General features: G+C 50.3%; 1 protein-coding gene across 1 annotated transcript; it reads left to right on the forward strand.

The window, feature by feature from the left end:
• Window positions 1–2,869: 2,869 nt before the first annotated feature.
• On the forward strand, window positions 2,870–20,411 carry PPIE (peptidylprolyl isomerase E). Its single transcript, XM_034649905.1, has 10 exons — window positions 2,870–2,959; window positions 3,899–3,997; window positions 5,819–5,862; window positions 6,332–6,358; window positions 7,520–7,601; window positions 8,112–8,212; window positions 10,387–10,510; window positions 15,733–15,918; window positions 16,894–17,036; window positions 17,217–20,411. The coding sequence occupies exons 1-10, from the start codon at window positions 2,929–2,931 to the stop codon at window positions 17,283–17,285; spliced, it is 906 nt and encodes a 301-aa protein (XP_034505796.1). The 5' UTR covers window positions 2,870–2,928; the 3' UTR covers window positions 17,286–20,411.
• Window positions 20,412–22,157: the final 1,746 nt, after the last annotated feature.

Consider the following 22,157-nt stretch of genomic DNA (forward strand, 5'->3'; position numbering starts at 1 on the left):
CCAGACAGTTTTACAAATGAGTGTCCCCCACATCAAAGAAAGAGATTATCCCCTCTCTTATACAAACGACTTCAAATAACAAGAGAAAGAAAGAGAGAGAGAGAAAGTTGACCAGTTCATTTTATTAGGCTAAACTAAGTCTGCAACCCTTTATCTAAATTCTTTGGGGTTTGGGAGTTTAGAAAGATAATGCAGTGTATAAGTTGTGTGTAACACCGCCAGCAAAGTCTGGACCAGCTCCGACAATCAAATATGTTAATATCTTTGCAGCATAAAGTGGTATAAATAAAAACTCCAAATAGCCCCACATCAATTCAGATCAGGTGTTGCTGCCAAATGAGGTTGCTGAAAAAGTACTCTCCCTTAAAAAAAACACCTATTGTGAGTTCTCAGAACTTTTTGCAATCTAGAATTGCAGATAATGATTGTGGGCCTATTCATGGATGCCAAACAAATCTGGGATGCTAGTATGAGAAAAGAAAATTTAGCCCAAGCTTGTTAAAATATTTGCAAAACTCCTAAAGTAAAACCCAGCAGTGTATAAAACAAACAAACATATAGCATGACTCCTTTCTCTCCCATTCTTTGCCTTCTACTTTCAAAATATATCCAGAATTCCACCACTTTTCACCACCCCCCCTGCTATTTTCCCCAGTCCACATCACCATCTCCCAACTGAATTTTTGCCATAGCTTGTTAACTGACCTCACTCTTTCTCCACAGAAGCCAGATTGGTTCCACTAAAACACATCAGGTCTTGCCACTCCTCCGGGCAAACCTGGGGTGTCTTCCCACTGAATTCAGAATAAAAGTCAAAATTCTTACAATCACCTGCAAAGCTTTACATGATCTGATCTCCCAGTGGTCTTTCTGGCCTCACCTCCTACTGCTCTCCCACGGCTCACTCCACTTGAGCCACAGTGGCCTTGAGGCTCCTTGAACTGGAGGGGAAGCAGGAAGACATGAGAGCAGCCCCAGGCAAAACACCACTGTTCTTCTGTGAAGTTCACCAGGTTTTCATGAATAAATACTTCTCAATTTGTGATGTGGCCGAGCTGCAGGAGCTCAGGAGCAACTGTGCCAGGGACTAGAGACAAAGATCAAATATAGATTTTTTTCGCTATGCCATGCCCACGTAAAGGATACCTGGCAGATTCTTCTTGAGATTGAGCTTGTTGGTCTGGAATTGTGCCAGGGACCCAAAGAGATGCCATAATCAGATCTCAGAGCCTTATTTCTATGAGCATCTCCTTGGTTTGGCCTGAAATTGGTGAGATCAAATACTGCTTGGTTCTGGGAACACAACAGGCTCAGGCTTTGGTGTCAAAGTGGGACAGGCAGACACACCTGACTATAGTTACAGGGTGTGTTTTTCAGTTGGCTTCCTGGTTTGGGGGCTGTGGCCTCTGTCTGCAGGGGCGGGGGTGAGTGAAGCTTAACTAAGACCTCTGACAAGGGCTGGTGGGTAACTCCTGATGGCGGAAGTAGAGAACAGAGGAGCAGAGGCAGAGATGAGGGAAAAGGCATGTGGTAAGGGCCAGAATTAATATGGAGGTTGGGGTTGACCTGACAGAGCCATGGCCCCTTGTCAAGGGCTCTAGGACTCTTGTTATCAGCATCCATCAGGGTTTAAGAAGGGAGCTCTGGAGAGTTTAGGTTTATTTTAAAGAAGGATCACCCTAGGAAAAAGCTGGAGGGTGGACTGGAGAGAAAAAGCCACAACTCTTTCTTAGTCAACTGCATTAACCTGGTCTCCAGGATTCCACCCAATCCTTTCTGGCTACAATGGTCAGAGCCCTATCTTAGAATATAAAATGTGACCACTAACTCCCCTTTATAACCTTCAGTAGCTTCTCCAAGCTGCCAGATTCCTCACATGGCTTATGGGGCCCCACTTGCTGTGGCCCCTGCCCACCTTTCCTGCCTGACCTCATGGTCCTCCCCTGCACCCTCTGGCCTTTCCATGCCTTGAGTGTGCAAAAGCGTCTGCCCTCAAATCCTCTCCCTGCTTCCTCCTCTCCCTGCTTCTTCTTCCTTTAGGCTTCAGCTTAGAGGAGACTTTATTTTATTTTTTTGAGAGAGAGAGAGAGAGCGTGAGTGCACGCATGTTGGTGGGGTGGGGGGGTATGGCGGGGGGGGGAGAGAGAATCTCAAGTAGGCTGTGCCCAGCTAGGAGCGGGAGGTGGAGAGCAGAACTCCAGCTGCCCACACTGAGATCATGACCTGAGCCTAAATCGAGAGTCCCGCACTTAACCGACTGAGCCACCCAGGGGCCCCTAGGCTTCAGCTTAAATGTGACCTCAAAGAGGTCTTAACCCACAGCTCTATGAAAAGTAGGTGGCCCCATTATCTTCTACCACAAATGGCAATCTGTGACTTATGTATTGGTCTACTCCAAGAGTCACAAACTTTTTTCCTAGAGTCAGGGGTAGATACTTCAGGTAGGTCTCCAGATCTTGTAGTGTGAAAGCAGCCACAGACAATACTAAAAGAGACGAGTATGACTGTGTTCCAATAAAACTTTATAAACACTGAAAATTGGATTTCATAAATTTTCACTTGTGACAAGATACGCTTGTTTAAAAAAATTCTCCCCATCTATTTAAAAATGTAGAAACCATCTACAGCGGCTAGGTTGTCCAAGGGCACGCGGGTGGGGCAGGGTGGCCCGTAGTTTACCGAGGGTTACTATTCGCGGAGCCCGGCGCTTCGGCCCAGGCCGGTTTCCACAGCACCCGGCACCGACCGCGTGGGGGCGCTGCAGCGCACTCACTCAGGGAACCGCACCTCCCACCGCCCCGACGCTGACTGACAGCTGGGGGCGGGGTCTGCGAGCGCCCAGACGCGGAGGCGGGGGTCGGAGGGGCGGGACCGTGGGGAAGGGGGCGGGCTGAATGCCGGCTTCCGGCGGGTGAGCGCGCGAGCAAGATGGCTACTACCAAGCGTGTGCTGTACGTGGGTGAGCAGGCGCGGAGCTAGGCGGAATCGGGGTTGACCCGCCCGGAGTGGGGCTCGGCGTGGGGCAGGAACGCGTCCACGGTCGCGGAGAGTGGCGAACCTTTGTCTAGGCCGGATCGATGGCGGTATTGCTTTGCTTCGGGGAGTTAGCCCCAGACGTAGCTGTCTTTCCGGCACCTTCCAAGCCGGCTGAGCTCTAACGGGAACCCCTTCACCTGCTGGGCCGGAAGAGTTGGTAGAGGAATATTATGAGGCTCCAGATCCTCGCGCTCATTCATTTTACAGACCCTCACTGCAGCGATGGCTCAGCCCTCGCCCCTGCCTGCCCTAAGGGAGGGAGTTCCCAGACTAAGCCGATAGAAGTGAAAATAACCTCCGCAGCGAAGTTTGATGAGCGCTTTGTAGCGAAAGTAGGGGCAGTTGTGTTTACTGAAGGGGAGCAGCAAGAGCAAAAACTCGAAGGTGTGAAATAGCCTTACACATGGAGCAAAGGGGTCATCTTCCGGGAAACCCAGAGAACTGAGGAAGCAAAGAGAAAAGAGGGTGAAGGGATTGGCAGGGCCCAGGTTATAAAGAGCCTTGTGTACGCTGCTAAGGAGTTTGTACTTTATCCTGAGGACAGTGGGAAATCTTTGAAGGCGTTTAAGCAGGGAAGCGATGGGTTAAAATATGCATGTTCCCAGGATCGCTCTAGTTGGCTGTGTGGAGGAGAGGGAGGCCAGTTAAACGATTGCAGTAATCCTGGCGCTGGGATGAGCGTCTGCAAGAAGGGTGAAGAGATGTGTTTCATAAGTATGGGTTAGGGAGCAAATGAGAAACATGTACACAAAGGACTGGATGGAACAACTCCTGTCCTTGGCTATCACATGCTAACTGGGCTGCAAGGACTTCTCAAGAGAATGGAGGACAGTGGCTCAGAGGGCGCTTGGCATCTTTGCAGGTGGGTTGGCAGAGGAGGTGGACGACAAAGTTCTTCATGCTGCCTTTATCCCTTTTGGAGACATCACAGATATTCAGATTCCTCTGGATTATGAAACAGGTGAGTCCTTTTCATGGCATGTTCAGAATCCTAAGAGGAAGAGAACTTGAAAAAATTCTAAATATGCCTTCTAAATATGGTTGGTATGTAGGAAAGTTCAAGAGGGTCCCTCATTAGGGCAGCAGAACAGTGATCTTGATGCAGAAGAAATGTTCTGAGGCTTGTGGTTATAAACTATAACATAACTTTGCAGAGGGTCTCATCTGTTGAATATGAGATAACAAATTTTCAATAGCCCAGTAGGAAGATAGGTTTTGAGCTACATGGAGATCTGACTGTTGTTTCAAACCACCTGCTGGGTACCCCCCCCCCGCCCCTTTCTTGGCAGCTGTAATGTTAATCAGGCAGCAGGGAAGCTCAGCCCCAGCCAAGGGGCTTTGGCCTCTGCTCTCCTGGAGATTTCCTTCAATTGGTATCATAGATGCAGTGCAGTTTTTCTGTCTTGCCTTTGTTGTCTTTTTTTTTTTTTTTTTAAGATTTGTTTATTTTAGAGAAAGTGTGAGTGGGGGGAGGGTCAGAGGGAGAGAATCTCAAGCAGCCTCCCTGCTGAGCAAGGAGCCCCACTCAGGGCCTGATCTCACAACCCATGGGATCAAGACCTGAGCCAAAATCATAAGTTGGGCGTTTAACCGACTGAGCCACCCAGACATCCCAGTTAGTTGTCATTTTTAAGATTGGAGTTTTAGGTCTAAATCTGTCATCAACCCTGCCTGATTATTAGCAAGGGCCCGGGCTCTTTATCTGTAAAAAACAATACAGGCATACTTTAGAGGTTTGGTTCCAGATCGCCACAACCAAACCAGTGTCTCAATAAAACGAGGCAAATGAAATTTTTGGTTTCTCAGTGCAAATAAAAGTTACGGTAACTATATTGCAGTCTATTAGGTGTGCAATAGGATTATGTCAAAAAAAAGAAAGTACCACTTTAATTTAAAGATGTTTTAGGGGCACCTGGGTGGCTCAGTCAGTTAAGCATCTGCCTTCGGCTCAGCAGGGAGTCTGCTTCTCCTTCTCCCTGTGCCCCTCCCCCCTCTTGTACGCACACTCTCTCAAATAAATAAAATCTTTTAAAAAATGCTTTATTACTAAAAATGCTAACCATCATATGAGCTGTCGGCGAGTTGTAAACGCCAATCACAGATCACCATAACAAATATAATAGTAATGAAAAAGTTTGAAATACTGTGAGAATTACCAAAATGTGACAGAAAACATAAAGTGAGTCAGTCTGGTGCCAACTGAATTGCCTGATGCAGGGGTCCCTTCATTTTGTAAAAAACTGTGAGATCTATGAGGTGCAACGAAGTGCAGTAAAACGAGGTACGCCTATAAGGTTATGTTGGCTCTCTAAAGTTAGTTGGTTTCATTAAATTAACACTGTTGTGCTTGGCCTTTCTAGTGAGATCAGCATTTTTCGGAGGATAAGGAGTGAGCATCCTAATCCAGGTTTTAGGATTCATGCTTTATGCACAGTTGGTGCTCAAACTGTGGGCTCAATAATTGAGAAGTTAAATAACTTCATGTTTCTACTTGCCCTGTATGCAGAGGTTAAGGTTTTGATTTGGCTATGGTAGAAGAACTGACTGCCTGAAGGGTTAAAAGTATAGTTCATCATTTAGCCATGTTTTCTACAAGTTCAATATTGCCTGAAACGTTGTTTAAACTGGGAAGAATCGAAGTAGGAGATTCCTTGTTCCAGAATAGTGATTGGGTAGAATTTCTAGTGTCAGGATACGGCACGTGATTGATTTTCCTTGTGAGCGTGTTTATTCCCATTGCACCCCCATGGTAATTACTTGGTTTTGTTTTCCCTTTTTTCAGAAAAGCACCGAGGATTTGCTTTTGTTGAATTTGAGTTGGCAGAGGTGAGAAAATTCTGTGTTACCTGTGTTTAGTCTTTGGCTTATTTTAGTTGTTGTTACTGGTTACAAAGGCAGCTGGTCTCCCGTTTGGTTAGGTTTCTAGGCTTCTTGCTGATGCTTCCACAGAGACAGGAAGTGCTGCTTGATGGAAAGCTTCCCACAGTTCATCAGATTGTAGACTGTTAACAGCACAGCCGTGCCCCTCTTGCTCCGCGAGCTCCTGCAGCTCTGCTCCCCGAGCGCTCTGGCCCGGCCGCGTTGGTGGGTATTTCTTAGGCCTTTCCCTAGATGGCAGATTGCTGCACCGCCAGCTCCAAACTCAGCCAGGAAGCGCGCTTTGTTAGACACACATACAACCTAGGCAGGAGGTATAGATGTGACTTTCCCCTGTTTTGTTTTACTTTGTTTTTCTGTTGCTGAGTGTGTGTTCAGACGCCACGAAGCTAAACTTGACCTTGTCTTTCCTCGGCAGGATGCCGCCGCGGCTATCGACAACATGGTATGGCCGAGAATCCTCACTCTGGCTGAAGTTGCTTTTGGGTGGCACAGAGGGTCCTTGTGCATCTGTTGGTTTGCCGAACTGCCAGAGTGACAGGGTTGCACGGGGAAGCAACAGCTGTCATCGTGTGAAAAGATTCACTGTGAATTGATCATTTATACGATTGGTCCTTACTCAAGCGTCCTTCCCCGTTTCACAGTGATATACATTCGAGTCCTTGTTATTGGCCAGTCTCTCACTGGCTGCCCCATGTCTAGGATAAGCAGTTGCAAACACTGTGTTGCACAGTGAAATCACCTATTTTGCAGAAGAGGCAGAATTTCACGAAGCTTCAGACCAATTACAAGTGAGGAGAGCTTCCAGTAAGGACAATGGCAGGGTATGCTACTGATGCCAGTGATCTGAATATCCTGGAGAGTCTTTGGGAGTAATGATGAAACGCGGGGGCGTTTGTGCCCTCTTTGAGATCTTTGTGATTTTCACATCAGATAGGAAGTGCAGTGGTGTCCTATCATAGTGTTGATAGAATTTTTTTGGAAAAAACACTGCAAATTAACTGGCACCCGTTACATCTGTGCTCTACAAATTAGTACGTAGTTAAACCTGAAATGTATACCAAATTAATTTCCCTTATTTTTAGTTTCATCACAATAAAGTCCCAGTCCTTTTTATTTTTTCCTTCACTTTTTACTGTGAAATTTTCTTCACTGCTCTGAATGGATTTCTGTGAAGTGACTATTCCTGGTACCAGTTATCTTTGGATGATAAAATTCTTTATTCCTGTTCTGTTACCCATTCACCAAACATATTCCTCAGTCCTCAGAGGTCATTTCTCACCATTTCAAAGCGGATCTTGGCTTTTGAAGGTGAACTCAAGTACTTGGAAGCTACTTGTATCCGTGTAAGCCCAAGGCACTCTGGACCTGGAGTCACTTTCAGGAGCACAGGTCTTTGCTAGTATGAAAGAAAGGTGTGTGGTGGGGGGAAATTGCCTGCAACCCCGGGGCTGCTGTGCGGCGGGCACAGAGCTTGCTGTTAGGGGCTCACGGATTAAGGGAGAATAAATCATGAGCGTGTCTTGGGTGTATCAGAACAAATGCAAAACTGTCTGACTCCCTTAACCTGACAGAATGAAAGCAGCTGGGTTTTCAATCTTTTCAGAATGAATCTGAGCTCTTTGGACGGACAATTCGTGTGAATTTGGCAAAACCAATGAGGATTAAGGAGGGCTCGTCCAGACCAGGTGAGTGGGGGCAACCACGGATTCCCCATCACGCCCTCCAGTGTGGCCTTAGTTGCATTTTTATCCCTATTTACTTGGAAGCAGGTGCTGAGCGCCGCTCTGGGTGCCTAGGAGTAGGGGATGGCTCATGTTGGCAGAGGGCATGAGCCACCTTTGTGAGGAATAAGAAAGAGTTTGAGCTTCTCAGAGTAATTGTTTGCATTATGAGAGAAACCCTGCCTGATCTCTTCTCTTTCCCAGTTTCCTCAGCACTTCGTTCCCGAGATGTTCCCATCAAGGGCTGGAACTGGCAAGGCTACTCCTTCCATCTTGGCGGAACTTAGCCTTGTGAAGAGCTGGACTTCAGGGCTGACATTCCCAGTGGAAACTTTATACTTGGGAGTTCCCTCAGCCGAAGCCTCTGGCTGAGAGGGCCGCTGAGCATGCTCCAGTTCGCTGACCAAAGCAGCTAGTGAGCAGTTGGCCGACAGCTTGAATTTCTTAGCACGTGTTCCATTCTTTTCCTTTCAGTGTGGTCAGATGATGACTGGTTGAAGAAGTTTTCTGGGAAGACTCTTGAAGAGAATAAGGAGGAAGAAGGGTCGGAGCCCCCCAAAGTGGAAACCCAGGAGGTGAGATCGAAGGCATGTGCTTCCCCGGGTGGGGCTGGCACTTTCCACAGGGGACTGGGTTTTTTTTTAATTTTTGTGGAAATTTGCAAATATGTATACAAAAGCAGAAAGAATGAAAAACGAAGTCTTAGTTTTGTGGTAAAGGTGGTATTGAGTGAGTGAAAGAAGCTCTAGGTCTCTCACCTGTGTGCTCTGTGTAACGAGTGGCTCCGTTCCTGCCCAGTTCTGCCCAGTCCTGCCCAGTCCCCCCCAGTCCCGGGTTGGGGTTGCCTGAGGTGAGGAAGGCCAGTGAGTGTTCCTGTTTAACCCTCCTGCCCAGCGCCTCCTTCACTAAAGCGCTTTGCACAGGCTCACGGTCTCCTTGTCCCTGCCCCGATGCAGGGGACGCAGGCCGGGGTGCTGGCACCTTCCCTCAGTCTGCACGCAGGTTCGAGGCTCTCCCTCCCCAGAGCAGCCTGCCGGCACTCTCTCCTGACTCTGGGCATCCTTCTCTGGCTGGCTCCTTGGGCTTCTGTGAGCATTGTTCTTTGGATTTCTTTCTTGGCTCAGGGCATCACTCTCCCTTCTCCTCTTGGCCGAAACAGTAGCAGTCATGGATTTTTGGCAGCCTCTCCTGTGCTGTCGCTTTTCCTGGCCTCTGTTCCTAGTGTCAGGCTGCAGACATTTCGGGCTTACGTGTCCCAGGCAACTTCGAGTTGCCCGGAATGGGTGCCCTCCTCTCTCTCAGCTTGCTCTCCATCTCGTTGATTTGCCACCATCCATCCGCACACACCGACCCACGCCGGAAGTTCGGTTGCAAAGCAGAGCACACACATGGCCTTCACAGTCAGAGAGCCCCTCTTTAACACAGAGCCAGCACGTCTCACGTGCTGCTAAGTTTTCCTCTCAAACCTTCCTGAGTCCCCCTCCCCCGTTTGTCCCACTGCCCCCAGCAGCCTCTCCTGCACATACTTGCCGAAGCTCGCAAACTAGTCTCCAGTGCAGTGCTCTCTAGTCCCTTCATCAGGACCGCGGGGATGATCTGTTCGCAGACTGATCCCCTGACTCCTGCTAACCTTTCAGTGGCTCCCATCGCCCTCCGAGGGATAAGTTGAGGGATGTTCCCTAGCTCCTGTCCCCCCCACCTCGCCATCTCGTTCCACCCTCTGGAAACCCAGTCTGTTTCCCTGCACTCCTTGCTTGTGTGCAGACGGCGTAAGTGTTTATTACCTGTTCCCTATCTAGGCAGGGGTTCTGTGAGGGTAGGGGCCTTGTATTCAGCATCTTACTAATTAAAAAGCGAGGTGGAGGAATGCGGTTTGGAGCACGGGCTCGGGCTCGGGGCTGGGGTGGGATGATTTAGGCTCGAATTCCAGCCTCACTACTTACCGCCCTCTTGGTTTGGACAAGTGACTGCACTTCCCTATATCTCCGTTTCCCCACCTATAAAATGGGGATAAATAGTGGTACGGCTTGATCGTCAGGGTGGTTGTAAAGAGTTGATGAGCTACCATAAGCGAGAATAGCCCCCTGCCCACGGCAAGTGCCCTGTGCATGTTTGCTGCTGCTGTTGCTGGCGGTAGACAATAGCAAGCCTGCCCTCAGCGCCGGACCTCAGCACACGTCGGCTAAACAATCCCAAACCAGTTATGAACATTTGACTTTTCTCTTTGGAACACGTGATGCCTGCAAATGTCTCCTTATCCTCTTCTTAGCCTTCTCTCCTTGGGGTAGAAATCAGGGTCCCTCCCTCCCCCACTGTCTTCTGAGCGCGCCAGAGGGCTGCCCTGGCTTCCGTTGTCGCCAGCCTGGGGGTCCGCGGGGCCGAGCGTAGAAGGAGGTGCTGTCTGACTGGAGTGAGGTGGGTTTGTGGGTGTGGAGAGCCGCACACTGCGGGCAGGGAGGTGTGGGTCTGTGACCGCAGGCCAGGGTGCAGCGAGCTGGCGCGTCTGAGGGTGAGTGGGACGAGGTCCCGAGCCTGCGGGGCGGGGCTGAGGTAGCCGGTGCTCGGGGGTCCCGTCCCTGGGGGTCCGGCTGGCCCCTGCGTTCTGCCGCCCCTTCCGTGGCCCAGGGCCTTCCCGGGCGGCCCCTCGCTGCAGCTCCTGCACTTGGGCTCCCGGTGCGTGTGCAGAGTACGCGCGCTCTGCTTGGGGAGCCGGAGTGCTCGCCGACCTCATGATCTCTCCCGCGCGCAGGGCGAGCCCGCGGCAAAGAAGGCCCGGTCCAACCCTCAGGTGTACATGGACATCAAGATCGGCAACAAGCCGGCCGGCCGCATCCAGATGCTGCTGCGTTCCGACGTTGTTCCCATGACAGCAGGTGAGCGGGACGCCGGGCGGGACGCTGGGGGCTGAGCAGTGGGCCTTCCCAAGGGGCTCACTGCCTCCGTCCTTGTGCCCTTGACACTGTTGCTGACCTGATTTGATTTGAGGTATCTCAGATCCTGGGGTCTAGTAACAGATGAATGCGACCAGGCACCTTTGAAGCTTTACAGGTGCTGCTTTACTTTTTTTTTTTTTTTTTTAAATACAAGGAAACATGTATTCGTGGCAAAACAAAACAAAAAACCGTACACACATATTCGAACCATACTGAGGGAAGTCGGTAGAAAAGGTCCATCTTTTCCCTCCTTTCCACGTCCAGTTCTACTTTCCAGAAGTAACTGCTGTTCACGAACAGTTTCTTGAGTCTTTCTAGTGTAAATACTGACTTCTATTCATTCTTTCTTTTTTAACTAAATTTTATTCTGTAGACATACAGCTTAAAAAGTTCATTTCACAAAGCTTGTTTTGAAAAACAGCAGTCCCCTGGCCCCCGGTCCTGGCCCCGGACCTCAGCGCCCCACCAGCACCATCTGCTGCTCCTCGCAGGCAGCCCGTTTCAACGCCGAGCTGGTTCTTTGGGTTTTTACCTCCATTTTGGTAGAGAAGAGATTTATGTTGCTACTTCTGGGTTTTTTTGTTCTAAACATTTGTTGGCTTCTCACTTGAGATAAGGAATCGGCTTTTTCAATCCTTTCACTGCCCCTTCATCTTCCTCAGGTAGTTACCATAAGCTTGGTTAGGCCGTAGGGTATTGTGACTATGTAAGCATCGTACTTAGTAACCGCCTTTCATGCACAGCATTTTGCTTTCCTGGGATTTGTAATTGTCTTGTTTTCACACAGGCTTTGTCTTCTGTGACTGTATTCCCAATGTTCCCCCTAATTCTGCTGCCTGTGTAAATCTCTCATCATGTTCACACACACCAGATACTCTGTCAGTTTCCCTCTCCTGTGGAAGTTTCTCCTTGGAGCCTTCTGACTCTCCCCAGCCTGGACCATGGCTTTCCAGGCTCACTGCACCAGCGAGTGTCGTGGGGTTTCCTGTGTTCACCTCTTAGGTTGGACTCGCGGTTGTCGTCTTTTTTGGTGTAGTCCCTCATTTTAGTAGAAAACATCCTTCCGCATATGTACCTTCCCACTTGATGGATAGTTAGGGTATAGAATTCTAGAGAAGTCTAATGTCATTCTGATTCTTGATCCTTTATATAAAACTTCTCTTCTCTAGTCCTGAGCTGTCCAGTATAGTAGCTACTAGCCATATGTGACTATTTAAATTGAAATTAAATAAAATTAAAATTCATTTACTTGGTTACACTAGCCAAGTGCTTAAGAGCTGTTCGACTGCCCTGTCTAGAGGCTTGTAGGGTATCTGTCCTGTGTTCTGAAACCATATGCTTTTGGATGGATCTTACATGGATCTGGATATTCAGTGGGCCCCACTGTATTAGTTTCCTCTTGCTGTTGTCACAGATTACTACACACTTAGTGGCTTATGACCACACAAATTTACTGTCTCCCATTCTGTAGGCCAGACATCCTTTGGGCTACCATGAAGGTGGTGGCCAGGTCCTTGCCTTCCTGACCGGAAGCCCCAGGGGAGGAGGTTTCCAGATATTCAGGTTTTCGGCAGAATTCAGTTCCCTGCATCTGTAGAACCGACCTACCCCATTTCCTTGCTGCTGTCAGCTGAGGGCTATTCCCAGCTTCTGGAGGCTCACGGCCCCCATTCCTCCATCTTCAGAGCCAACAGTGATGGATCCAGTCCTTCCCACATTTTGAATCTCTCTAACCTCAGCTGGGAAAAGCTCTGTCACAGGCTCATGATTATCTTAGGCTCATCTGGATAATTGGGCTGCTTTCCCCATCTCGAGGTCCGTCCATAACCCTAGTCACATCTGCAAAGGCTCTTTTGCCATAACACATTCTCAGCTTCCAGGGACTGCATGGATGTCTTTAGGGGGCCATTACTCTGTACCACACCCACAGGACAGTGTTTTATCTTGTGGTTGGGAAAATTTCTTTCAGTTATTTCTTCGCTTTTGTCCCCTCTGATTTCTGTCTTCTTTCTGGAACCTTCGTAAGTGTTCTTTTTCTGTAGCACTCTGTTTATTTCCCAGAGGTAATATCATTTCCTCTTTCTGGGGACATTACTAAAGTTTTTTCTTCCTGTAGTTTATGTCTCAAGTCACTTTTTCCTGAGTTACTATATTTTGCTTTGTGTTTGGTCTGTTTGTTTTGGTCTTTGCTTTTCACATGGGATGCCTTCCTTATATTTATATGTAAGAATGGGGCCCTAACAATGTGCTTGGAAACTTCCTAGGCATTGCTACAGCTTGTTGGCTGCAGCTTCCACTGTGGGGTGATTCAGTTGGGGTCTTTCTCTGTCAGAGCCTGGATGTCCATTACCCGACTTATATTCTCTCGGACAGCTTGGAGTCGCCCGAGAAGAGTCTCATCTCCTGCTGGAGGCGCTACGTCCAGTTACTAGCCATCATGGTGGCGGGAGATGGGGGCAGTATATACACTTTCATCTCATCTGTCTTTGTCGTTACGGTACCTCAGCCCCCGGCCACGTCTAGTATATCCCAGTCCAGAGACCTCTGCTTTAACCTACCAGAGAGCAGACCTCCAGCCGGCTGCCTGCGGAGGTGGAGGGAGGATCTGGGGGTTGGCTATTTTCTTAAATGGCCTTTCAACCAACTTTGCTGTTTTTAGAACTACCTTTGCACTTGTACCTGAGCTTTTGGCATTTCTGCAACATAAAGCGAATTGCTTCTCAGCTCTACCAGCTTAAGATTCAGCTTTCTTTTTCTTTTTTTTTTTTTTAAATGTTTCAAGTTTTTATTTAAATTCTAGTTAGTTATCATATTGTATAATAATAGTTTGGGAGTAGAATTTAGTGATTCCTCACTAGTGGTTTACCTCCCTCTCTTTTTTCTTTCCCCTATGGTCATCTGTTTTGTTCCTTTTTGTTGTTGCTTTTAAAGATTTTTAGTTATTTATTTGACAGAGAGAGAGAGAGCACAATCGGGGAGAGGGAGAAGCAGTCTCCCTGCTGAGCAGGGAGCCCAATGCGGGGCTCGGTCCCAGGACCCTGGGACCATGACCTGAGCTGAAGGTGGCCGCTTAACGATTAAGCCACCCAGGCACCCCTGTTCTATTTCTTAAATTCCACATATGAGAGAAATCATGTGCTTTTGTCTTCGACGGACTTATCCCACTTAGCATAATACAGTCTAGTTCCATCCACATTGTTGCAACTGCAAGGTTCCATTCTGTTCTGTGGCTGAGTAATACTCATTGTGTACACACACCACATCTTCTTTATCCATTCATCAATCGGTGGACGTCTGGGCCCCTTCCGTAATTTGGCTGTTGTCGCTGCTGCTATAAGCCTCGGGGCGCAGGGACCGAGATTCAGCTTTCTGAAGTCTCCTACGACAGGTGTGCTTCATCTGTTTGTTTTCTAGCTTTCAAAACTTTAATGTTGCTGTTGTCTCCCCTCTTTGTCTCTCTCTTTTTTTTTTTTTTTTTGGCCTTTTTAACCATTTTTAAGTGTACGGTTCAGTGGCATTGATTGCATTCACAGTGTTGTACCACCATCACCGCTGTCTTCAAAATACCGAACTGCTGAACGCATTAACCCGCTCCTCGTTCTCTGAGTCCCTCCCTCCCGCCCCTGGTGGCCTTAATCTACTGTCTCTGGATTTGCCTGGTCTGGACATGTCCTGTAAATAGAATCATACATATGTGGTCCCTTCCTTTGTAACTGGCTTTTTTTACTTGGCACGTTTTCGGGGTTCATCATGTTACAGTATGTGTTGGGGTTCCATCCCTTTCTGTGGCTGAATAATATCCCATTGTCTGGATATGCGACGTGCTGTTTGTTCATTTTTTGATGGATATGAGCATTGTTTCCACTCGCGCTGTCGTGAATAGTGCTGCCGTGGACGTTCGTGGACAAGTATGTGTTCTAATGCCCGTTGTCAGGTCTTTTGTGTATATACCTCGGGGTGGAAGTGCACTCACATGGCAATTCCGTGTTTACCTTTTTGAGAAATTGCCAAACTCTTTTCTGCAGTGGCTGCACCACGTTACATTCCCACCTCCAAGGTATGAGGGTCCCGTTTCTCTGTGTTCCTGCCGGCACTCATCACTTTCTGTTGATTTTGCCGTCCTAGTGGGTGCGAAGCGGCCCCTCATCTGGTTGGGATTTGCGTTTCCCTGATGGCTCACGGTGCGGAGCTTACGGGTCATTTATAGATCTTTGGAGAAATGCCTTTTACCTATTTGTCAACTGGGTTGTTTGTCTTTCTGTTATGAGTTGCAGGAGTTTATTACGTATTCAGGGTGTTGAACTCTTCACCAGACGAGATTTGCAAATACTTCCTCCTGTTCTGTGGGTCGCCTTTTCAGTCTGTTGAGGGTCCTTGGATGCACAAAGGTTTTTAGTTTGGATGAGGTCATTTATGTTTTCTCTTTTGTAATCTGTGCTTTGGGTATCGTATTTAAGAAACTGTTGCCACATCCAGGTTCTTGAAGATTTGCCCCTGTGTTTTCTTCCAAGATCCTATTTGGTTTTTGTTTAAAAAAAAAAAAAAGGCATTTGCCCTCCACGAAGAGTGGGGCGGAGCTGGACTGCAGGTGGTCAGTTTTCCTTCTTCACCAGAGTCCCTCTAGACCTTCACAATGTGAGGATCACAAAGGTTTGGAATACATGACATATTTTACAAACACCAAACAAATATAGTTTATCAGAATCTAGCTACAGAGGTTTTGTTTTTCGGGGGGAGGGGTGTTTTTGCTTTGTTGTTTCCTCAGAGGCCTGTGTTATTAGAGTACATGGGCTAGGAGTGGTGGGAAGGGGTAGCTGTCATGGGCAGCCACTGCCCTGACTAGTATCGGATGCCCATCCCGATGGCCACGAGTGTGCCAGAGGTGCTTGCCACGCTGCACCACCTATGGTTTTCCTGATGCCGCCCCCCAGCTCCTAACCCCGGCCCCACGCCCACTGCACGGCCCATCCCAGAGCCCATCTTCATGTGGTCGAAGCAGCTCAGCTGGGACTGTCCATGGGGCCCCACGGCCCCTGGCATCTCGCTAGCGGCTTTGCTGGCTCCCTTGCACGTCTCCCGTGGAACACGAGGCAGAGCTCACCCACGGCCGAGGAACAGGTTTTGTTTTCTGACCTCCGCACCTTTTCCTTTCTCCCCGCCAGAGAACTTCCGATGCCTGTGCACCCACGAGAAGGGTTTTGGCTTTAAGGGGAGTAGCTTCCACCGCATCATCCCCCAGTTCATGTGCCAGGGCGGCGATTTCACGAACCACAACGGCACAGGGGGCAAGTCCATCTACGGGAAGAAGTTCGACGATGAGAACTTTATTCTCAAACACACGGGACCAGGTGGGAGCCGATGGGGCACGGCGGTGAGCGCAGTGGGCGCGGGGGGCTCGGGTCTGCAGGCGAGCCGGCCGGTGACCCAGAGCCAGCGAGTGGCCTGGCCGGAGTCGGGGAAGCGGCTTCCATCCGTCCACTCCCACCCCCACCCTGTGCATACCCACTGTGTTCTGGCCGGTTCTGGGGCCCGCTGTGGTGAGCTGAGTCCCTCAACCCCGCTGCCCCGTTTCTGTCAGATGTATTTCTGTGAGTGGTCGGTCACCCAGCAACTAGAGAAAGACAGTGACTGTGCTGAGTGGTCATCTTGAAATCTAGGACTACACTTCTTCAGGTGCCTGGGCAGCGTGACTAGGGTCCCTCAGTTAATCATGCTTCATCCCTGTCACACACGCCGGTTGCTCCCTCCCTTCGCTCCCAAAGCCTCCACGTTGCCCTCCGAGCTGATGCATGGCCTCCTGCGTCCCCCCACATGCCCGCACTGCCTTCCCTCCGAGGACAGGGCCTGAGCTGTCTCCCTGCGGCCGGCCGCTCTGCTCGTGGCCTGGACCCCATCCCCTCTCTCCTCCCTGGAAGCATGGCTGCCGTAGCTGCCCCCTGCTGCCTGTGTCCACGGCCTCTGCTCTGCTTGATCAGTCTAGCAGCAGAACAGCATGTGGTATCGATCTTAAAAAAAAAATCATTCTCTGACTGGTGTGAGCTGTCATCCGTGCCTCTAAGCCCCTTGTAGGGAAAACTTGTTGGAAAGTTGTGTAGACTCCTGCCTTTTGTTATCTGTCCCCTGCAGCCAGACCTCGAGCCCCACCTCTCACTGAAGCCACTCTCACCACAGATGCCAACAGCATCCGTCTTGCCAGTGCCAGTTCTGCATCCTGGGCCTGCATCCTGGGTCATCTTCGGCAGCATTTCCACTGCTCCCTCTCCTGCACAGACGGCCCTCCGGGGGCCAGGGGCAGGGGCTGACATGCGCCTTCCTTCCCGCAGGCCTGCTCTCCATGGCCAACTCCGGCCCCAACACCAACGGCTCCCAGTTCTTCCTGACGTGCGACAAGACCGATTGGCTGGATGGCAAGCACGTGGTGTTTGGGGAGGTCACAGAAGGCCTGGACGTTCTGCGGCAGATTGAGGTGGGGGGCTGCCCGGCCCTGGGTGCACAGCCCCGCGGGAGAGCTGGAGTGGGCGCTGTGTGGCCCGGAGAGAGGGGCCGAGGCTGCTTGGGGGGGGGGGAGCACCTGGGGAGGGTGTCCCTGAGCCGCTCCTTACTCTCCACCCTCCCTGCTTTCTCCTCTTCCTCTGTCCCCACAAAGGCCCAGGGCAGCAAGGACGGGAAACCAAAGCAGAAGGTGATCATTGCTGACTGCGGGGAATACGTGTGAGTCCACGCAGGCTGTCTCTGCACCGCCCCTGCGTATCTGGGAGCCGTCTGCCTGGGAGCCAGCACGTGAGGGTGTCCCTCTTTGTGGCGCAGGGGTGTGTGTCATGGCCCTTCTTGGGGTCAGCTTGGAGCAGCTCTTCCGCAGACATGGCCTGGGCTCCCTCTGGCTCATTCCCAGGTGTGGCCGTGGGCCCGGGAGCTTGCAGAGGCGCCGCCTTCCCCACTGTGGACGGGCTGCACGTGGCCTTTTCCAGGCCTTTGCTGCCACAGCTTCTCCTGGGCCCACCAGTGGGGCTCCTGGTAAAATAAATCCTAGTTCTTGTACCGCCGAGTCCAGCTAGTTCCTGGGACTTGTCAGAGATTGCGTCTGTGGCTAAGCTGTCCTGCTGAACTAGGCTGGCAGAGGGACAGGGCATAGCTTTTATTTTCTCCCTTGGGTGGAATTCCCCAAGATGCCAGGTGTTGTGTCTTCAAGCCAGGTACCCTTGCCAGACCACTGGCAGGACAGTGGAAATCAGAAATCCTGAAGTGCCCGTCTTCTGCTGCCTCTACCCCTGACCTCCTGCCGCCGGTCTCTGAGGCAGCAAGTGTACTTCATCACTCCCAGTGATTCGTTTCTTCATATTCGTTCTACAGAATTTTTTTTTTTAAGTAACCTGTACGCCTAGGGTGGGGCTTGAACTCCTGACCCTGAGATCGAGAGTGGCACGCTCTGACTGCGCTAGCCGGGCGCCCCCATTCTGCAGAGTTCGTAAATGCTGTTGTACGGCTCAGAGTGCCTTCTCTGTGCCAGGGACTGTGCTTGCTTGTCTGGAGGCGGGAGGTCACCCGGCTCCGTGGGCCTGATGAGCCTGCCGCTTCTTTGTGAATAAAGTTCCCAGAACACAGCCACATCCATCCGTTTACATATTATGTGTGGCTGCCTCCCTACTGCTGGGACAGACCCTGTATGGTCCCTATGTCAGCGCTTTCCAGAGAAACAGAACCAGTAGGACGGGTGTAAATACGTATATGGAGAGAGATTTATGTAAAGGACTCGGCTCTGTGGTTGTCGGGGCTGGCAAGTCGGAACTGTGCAGGGCCAGCAGGCTGGAGAACCAGGGAAGAGTTGATGTTGCAGTTCGAGTCCGAGGGCTGTCTGGAGGCAGAATTCCTCCTCCATCGTGCAGTCTGTCTTCTCTCTCTTAAAGGCTTTCCACTCATTGGATGAGGCCCACCCACATTATGGAGGGTAATCTGTGCTACTTCTAGTCTTCTGCTTTAGACATTAATCACATCTGAAAAGTACCTTCTCAGCAACATCTAGACTGGTGTTTGAGCAAAAACTGGCTATCACAGCCTAGCCAAGTTGACACATAAAATGAACCAACACAGCCTCAAAGCCTAAAATACTGACTTTGCAGGAAGAGTTTGCTGATGGCTGAAACACATGGTCCGACCCCGTGCTGAGCTCTGGTCCTCCTAATGCAGCCGCTGCTTGGAGCTCAAGTCAGGCTGGCTTCTCTTGCCAGTCCCTCTCCACATACTGCTCAGACAGGTGGCCTTCATGAATCGCTCACTTGCTGAAAGCCCCGAGCAGGCACTGAGCCCCATGGCCACTAGACACCTGTCTGTGGCTGGGTTACTGGGACTGTTCAGAATCCACTGGGCTGGGCTTTTTCATCTTGAGATCTGGACAAGCCAGGTGCCGGAGAAGCCTGGTGCCTCCTGCCCTGGTGAGCCCAGGAGCGCTCCTGTGAGGGATGATGGCATTCTGGCCCTGCCTCTGGCTTCTGTGCTCCCGACAGACTGCCAGCCCTTGGCTGAGCTCCTGCTTAGGGCTTCTGTCTCCTTGTGACTAGGGTGTACCACATGGTTACCCTTGACCCTATGGAGTTCCCAAAAGAGACCTTCCCTCAAAGCACAGGCCTCCACTCTGAGGGCAAACTCTGGCCATCACAGGTCAATCACCAGGAAGGGATGTCTATAAAGGGCATAGCATGGCCACCTCCCAAGAGAGGACTGACTTCTGTGACAATGACCTTGTTGCTTTCTGTTCATCCCTGGTAGCACCCACTGGACACCAGGGCCTCTCCCAGTGCTCTCCAGAGTGTCCACAGGTGTTATCACTTTATCCACAGCGGAACCCGATACAGAGGGAACCAAGGCCCGGATGACATGCTGTAAAGGTCACCCAGTCACCCAGAATATGGCAGAGCTGGGATAGCTAGCTCAGCCTGCCTCCTCCTAGTTTAATGGGGTCCTGGGAGATTTACTGGGCTCTAGCCTCAGTCTATGGTAGGGGGCCCAAGGCCCTGGGGGAAGACACAGCCATGGTTCCTATAATTAGCCTAGATCCTTTGGGATGACCCAAGGAAACTGGGCTCTTCTCTGCCAGGCAGGAGGGGCCCCAGAGCCTGAGGAACAGTGGCCCAGCTGCCTGGTTTGGCTGTCACAGCACCCCAGACCTCTGTCACGTGGGAAGGCTCTGCCGTGTCGGAATTGGATTCAAGGGTGCCATGCGGCCTTTGCTGTGGCCCAAAGGACAGAGTGCCTTCTTCGGTCTGCCTGGCTCCCGTCCAGGGTGGCCTCCTGGTCTGTGTGCACGTTACTCTGCTGTGGCAAACACAGCTGGGTTTTGCTGGTGTGTGGACTCCTTCGGGCTGTGGCCCTGAGGTCAGGGCCGTGGCTGCTGAAGGCCCCTCCCTGACAGCACGTGTGCCTTCAGACGCTGTGGGCTCTCGGCCTGGTCACAGCAGCCGGCAGCAACCCTCCTGGGAAGGCAGTAGGGACCTACTTTTTAGTTGCGAACAGGGAGTCTCGTAGGCTTCTGGGGTTAAAAACCTAGAGAGCCATGTTTTCAAAAAATATTTATTAACAGGAAAATTTGTACTGCATAATAAAGTGGGAAAAGCACATTTCAAAGTAATTTATATAAGACAGTATGATCCCAATTTTGTAAAAATATCTATAATATGTAAACAGCTATATGTGTATATCCTCAGAAAAAAGCCTAGAAATGAATTCACCAAAATATTAGTGTTTATCTGAGTTATACAACTGTGATGGTTTTAGTTGGCTTTTTTCCCCCAATTTTTCCTCAAAACAGAATTATTTTTATAATAAATGAAAAACCCATTTTTCAAAAGGTGTGTCAAGCTTTGTACCTTCAGCAGGCTGGTGGGCTCCCCTTGCCTCTGGGAACACAGGGAAAGATTCACACTCGTGGCCATAACCAGGCACTTTCCTTAGGCCTTGAAAGCAGTGAGAACACAACGTCCTCCCTCCACGATTGCAGGGTGTAGATTTCTCAGGAAAAAGCACAGCTCTGAAGTAAATACTCCATCACCTACAGAACACTTTCTGGGAGGAGGTTTAGTGGACAAGCACAGAACAGACTAAGCAAATCAGGAAATTCTTTTGTAGTAACGCCAACAGGTCCCTGTTGCTGCGTGTTTATGTGGCAGACACTGTCCTAAATGTGGATGTCCATGCCTGATCTCTATAATAGTTGGAAGGGAAGAGCCAATGTCCTGCTCCACAGTAGAAAAACCAGATTCAAACCCATTTGACTCCAAAATTCTGTGCTCTTGCTATGCTGCCTCTTTTCCTGTTTCTTAGGGATTTTTCCAGAACGGGTGAAAACCGTGAACCATGGTTAGAAAACCATGCACAAATGTGCTGACTTGCACGGCCCAAACCAAGACTGACCGCCGTGCATTTCTCCTTAGCCTCTTCCCGCATGCCCTCCCTTCCTGGCGACAGTCACTGACTCCTCATCGCTGTCGGTGGGTCTGACCACCCGCCCATATTTATCCTTCTGTCCTATGCAACCAGATAAACAAGCCGTGCCCTCAGCAAGAGAAAGGGAAATGGTGGCATCTGGAAATGTGTGTCTGCCGGCCGGGGCCGCTCCCCGCAGCTGCCGTGCTTGGCTCAGCAAACTGATAACTGGGAATACAAGGCATGCAGTAAACGCATGTAATATCATGCAATAAACAGGATGAAATGCATGGGCCTTATATCCATTCACAACTGTTTCACTGCTCAGGGCTTTTTCCATTTGATCTCACTCAGTGACCGCATGGATAGCAAAGGTTGCTGGAGGTCTGACCCAGGTAGGCAGGCAACAGCTTTTTCTGGTGTTGGGCATGCAAAAGGAGGGTTACGACCTCCAGGCATTCGTACCGTGCTCAGCCTGACAGATGAGCTGCACTCCCTGTCTACAAACCTTTGAGTGAATTGACAGACATTCCTGATGCACCCCTAATTGTGCCAGGCTGTTGGCTGGGCACTGAGGATACCAGGTGAAGTAAAGAGTTGTTAAAATAATTGGCTAATTTCAAATTTATATTTGCGTAAAAGACAGTCCTTGAGTTTAGGAAGACAAGTGTCAGGGAAGGACTAGAATGGCAAACAGGTTCCCTATTACTAACAACTCAGATCTGTGACTGCCACCTGAGCCCTGAGTTCGGGGTCACAAGGCTGTATCTGGGCACAGTGTGAGAAAGGGCTGGAGACAGATTCCTGGCAGGAGGCCCTTTGGAGACCCGAAAAGCCCATTGCCTTCAGGTACAGGTGGAAAATGAGGCCCAGAGAGGAAAGCCACCTACAAGTCCAGTCTCCTAACATCTAGGCCAGAGTTAAGGATTCCTGCACTGATGGGGAACTCACCACCTTGGAGACGGTCTGGGCCCACCCTCTGTGTACCAGGGGAGGGTCTCTTCCTCTGGGCTTGTTCCAGAGTCCCTTCCCGGTCCCTGTGGAGGGGCTGCTGTCCTGCAGCAGGGCCCCAGCGTCCACACCCGCTGTCACACCTGCTGTCCCGGGGCCCCTCCTTGGGGTGCAGAGTGACTGCTGAGAGGCACATCCTTGGGTACACGGGAGGTTCCAT

This window comes from Ailuropoda melanoleuca, chromosome 2 (genome assembly GCF_002007445.2).
Source record: "Ailuropoda melanoleuca isolate Jingjing chromosome 2, ASM200744v2, whole genome shotgun sequence".
NCBI lineage: Eukaryota > Metazoa > Chordata > Mammalia > Carnivora > Ursidae > Ailuropoda > Ailuropoda melanoleuca.

What these genes read in the sequence shown, in the direction of transcription:
- PPIE (XM_034649905.1), top strand. Translation starts at nt 2,929, where the DNA reads ATGGCTACTACCAAGCGTGTGCTGTACGTGG. An exon ending in CCGCGGCTATCGACAACATG is followed by an intron (nt 6,359 to 7,519) that starts GTATGGCCGAGA and finishes CAATCTTTTCAG; the next exon opens with AATGAATCTGAGCTCTTTGG. An exon ending in TCTCAAACACACGGGACCAG is followed by an intron (nt 15,919 to 16,893) that starts GTGGGAGCCGAT and finishes TCCTTCCCGCAG; the next exon opens with GCCTGCTCTCCATGGCCAAC.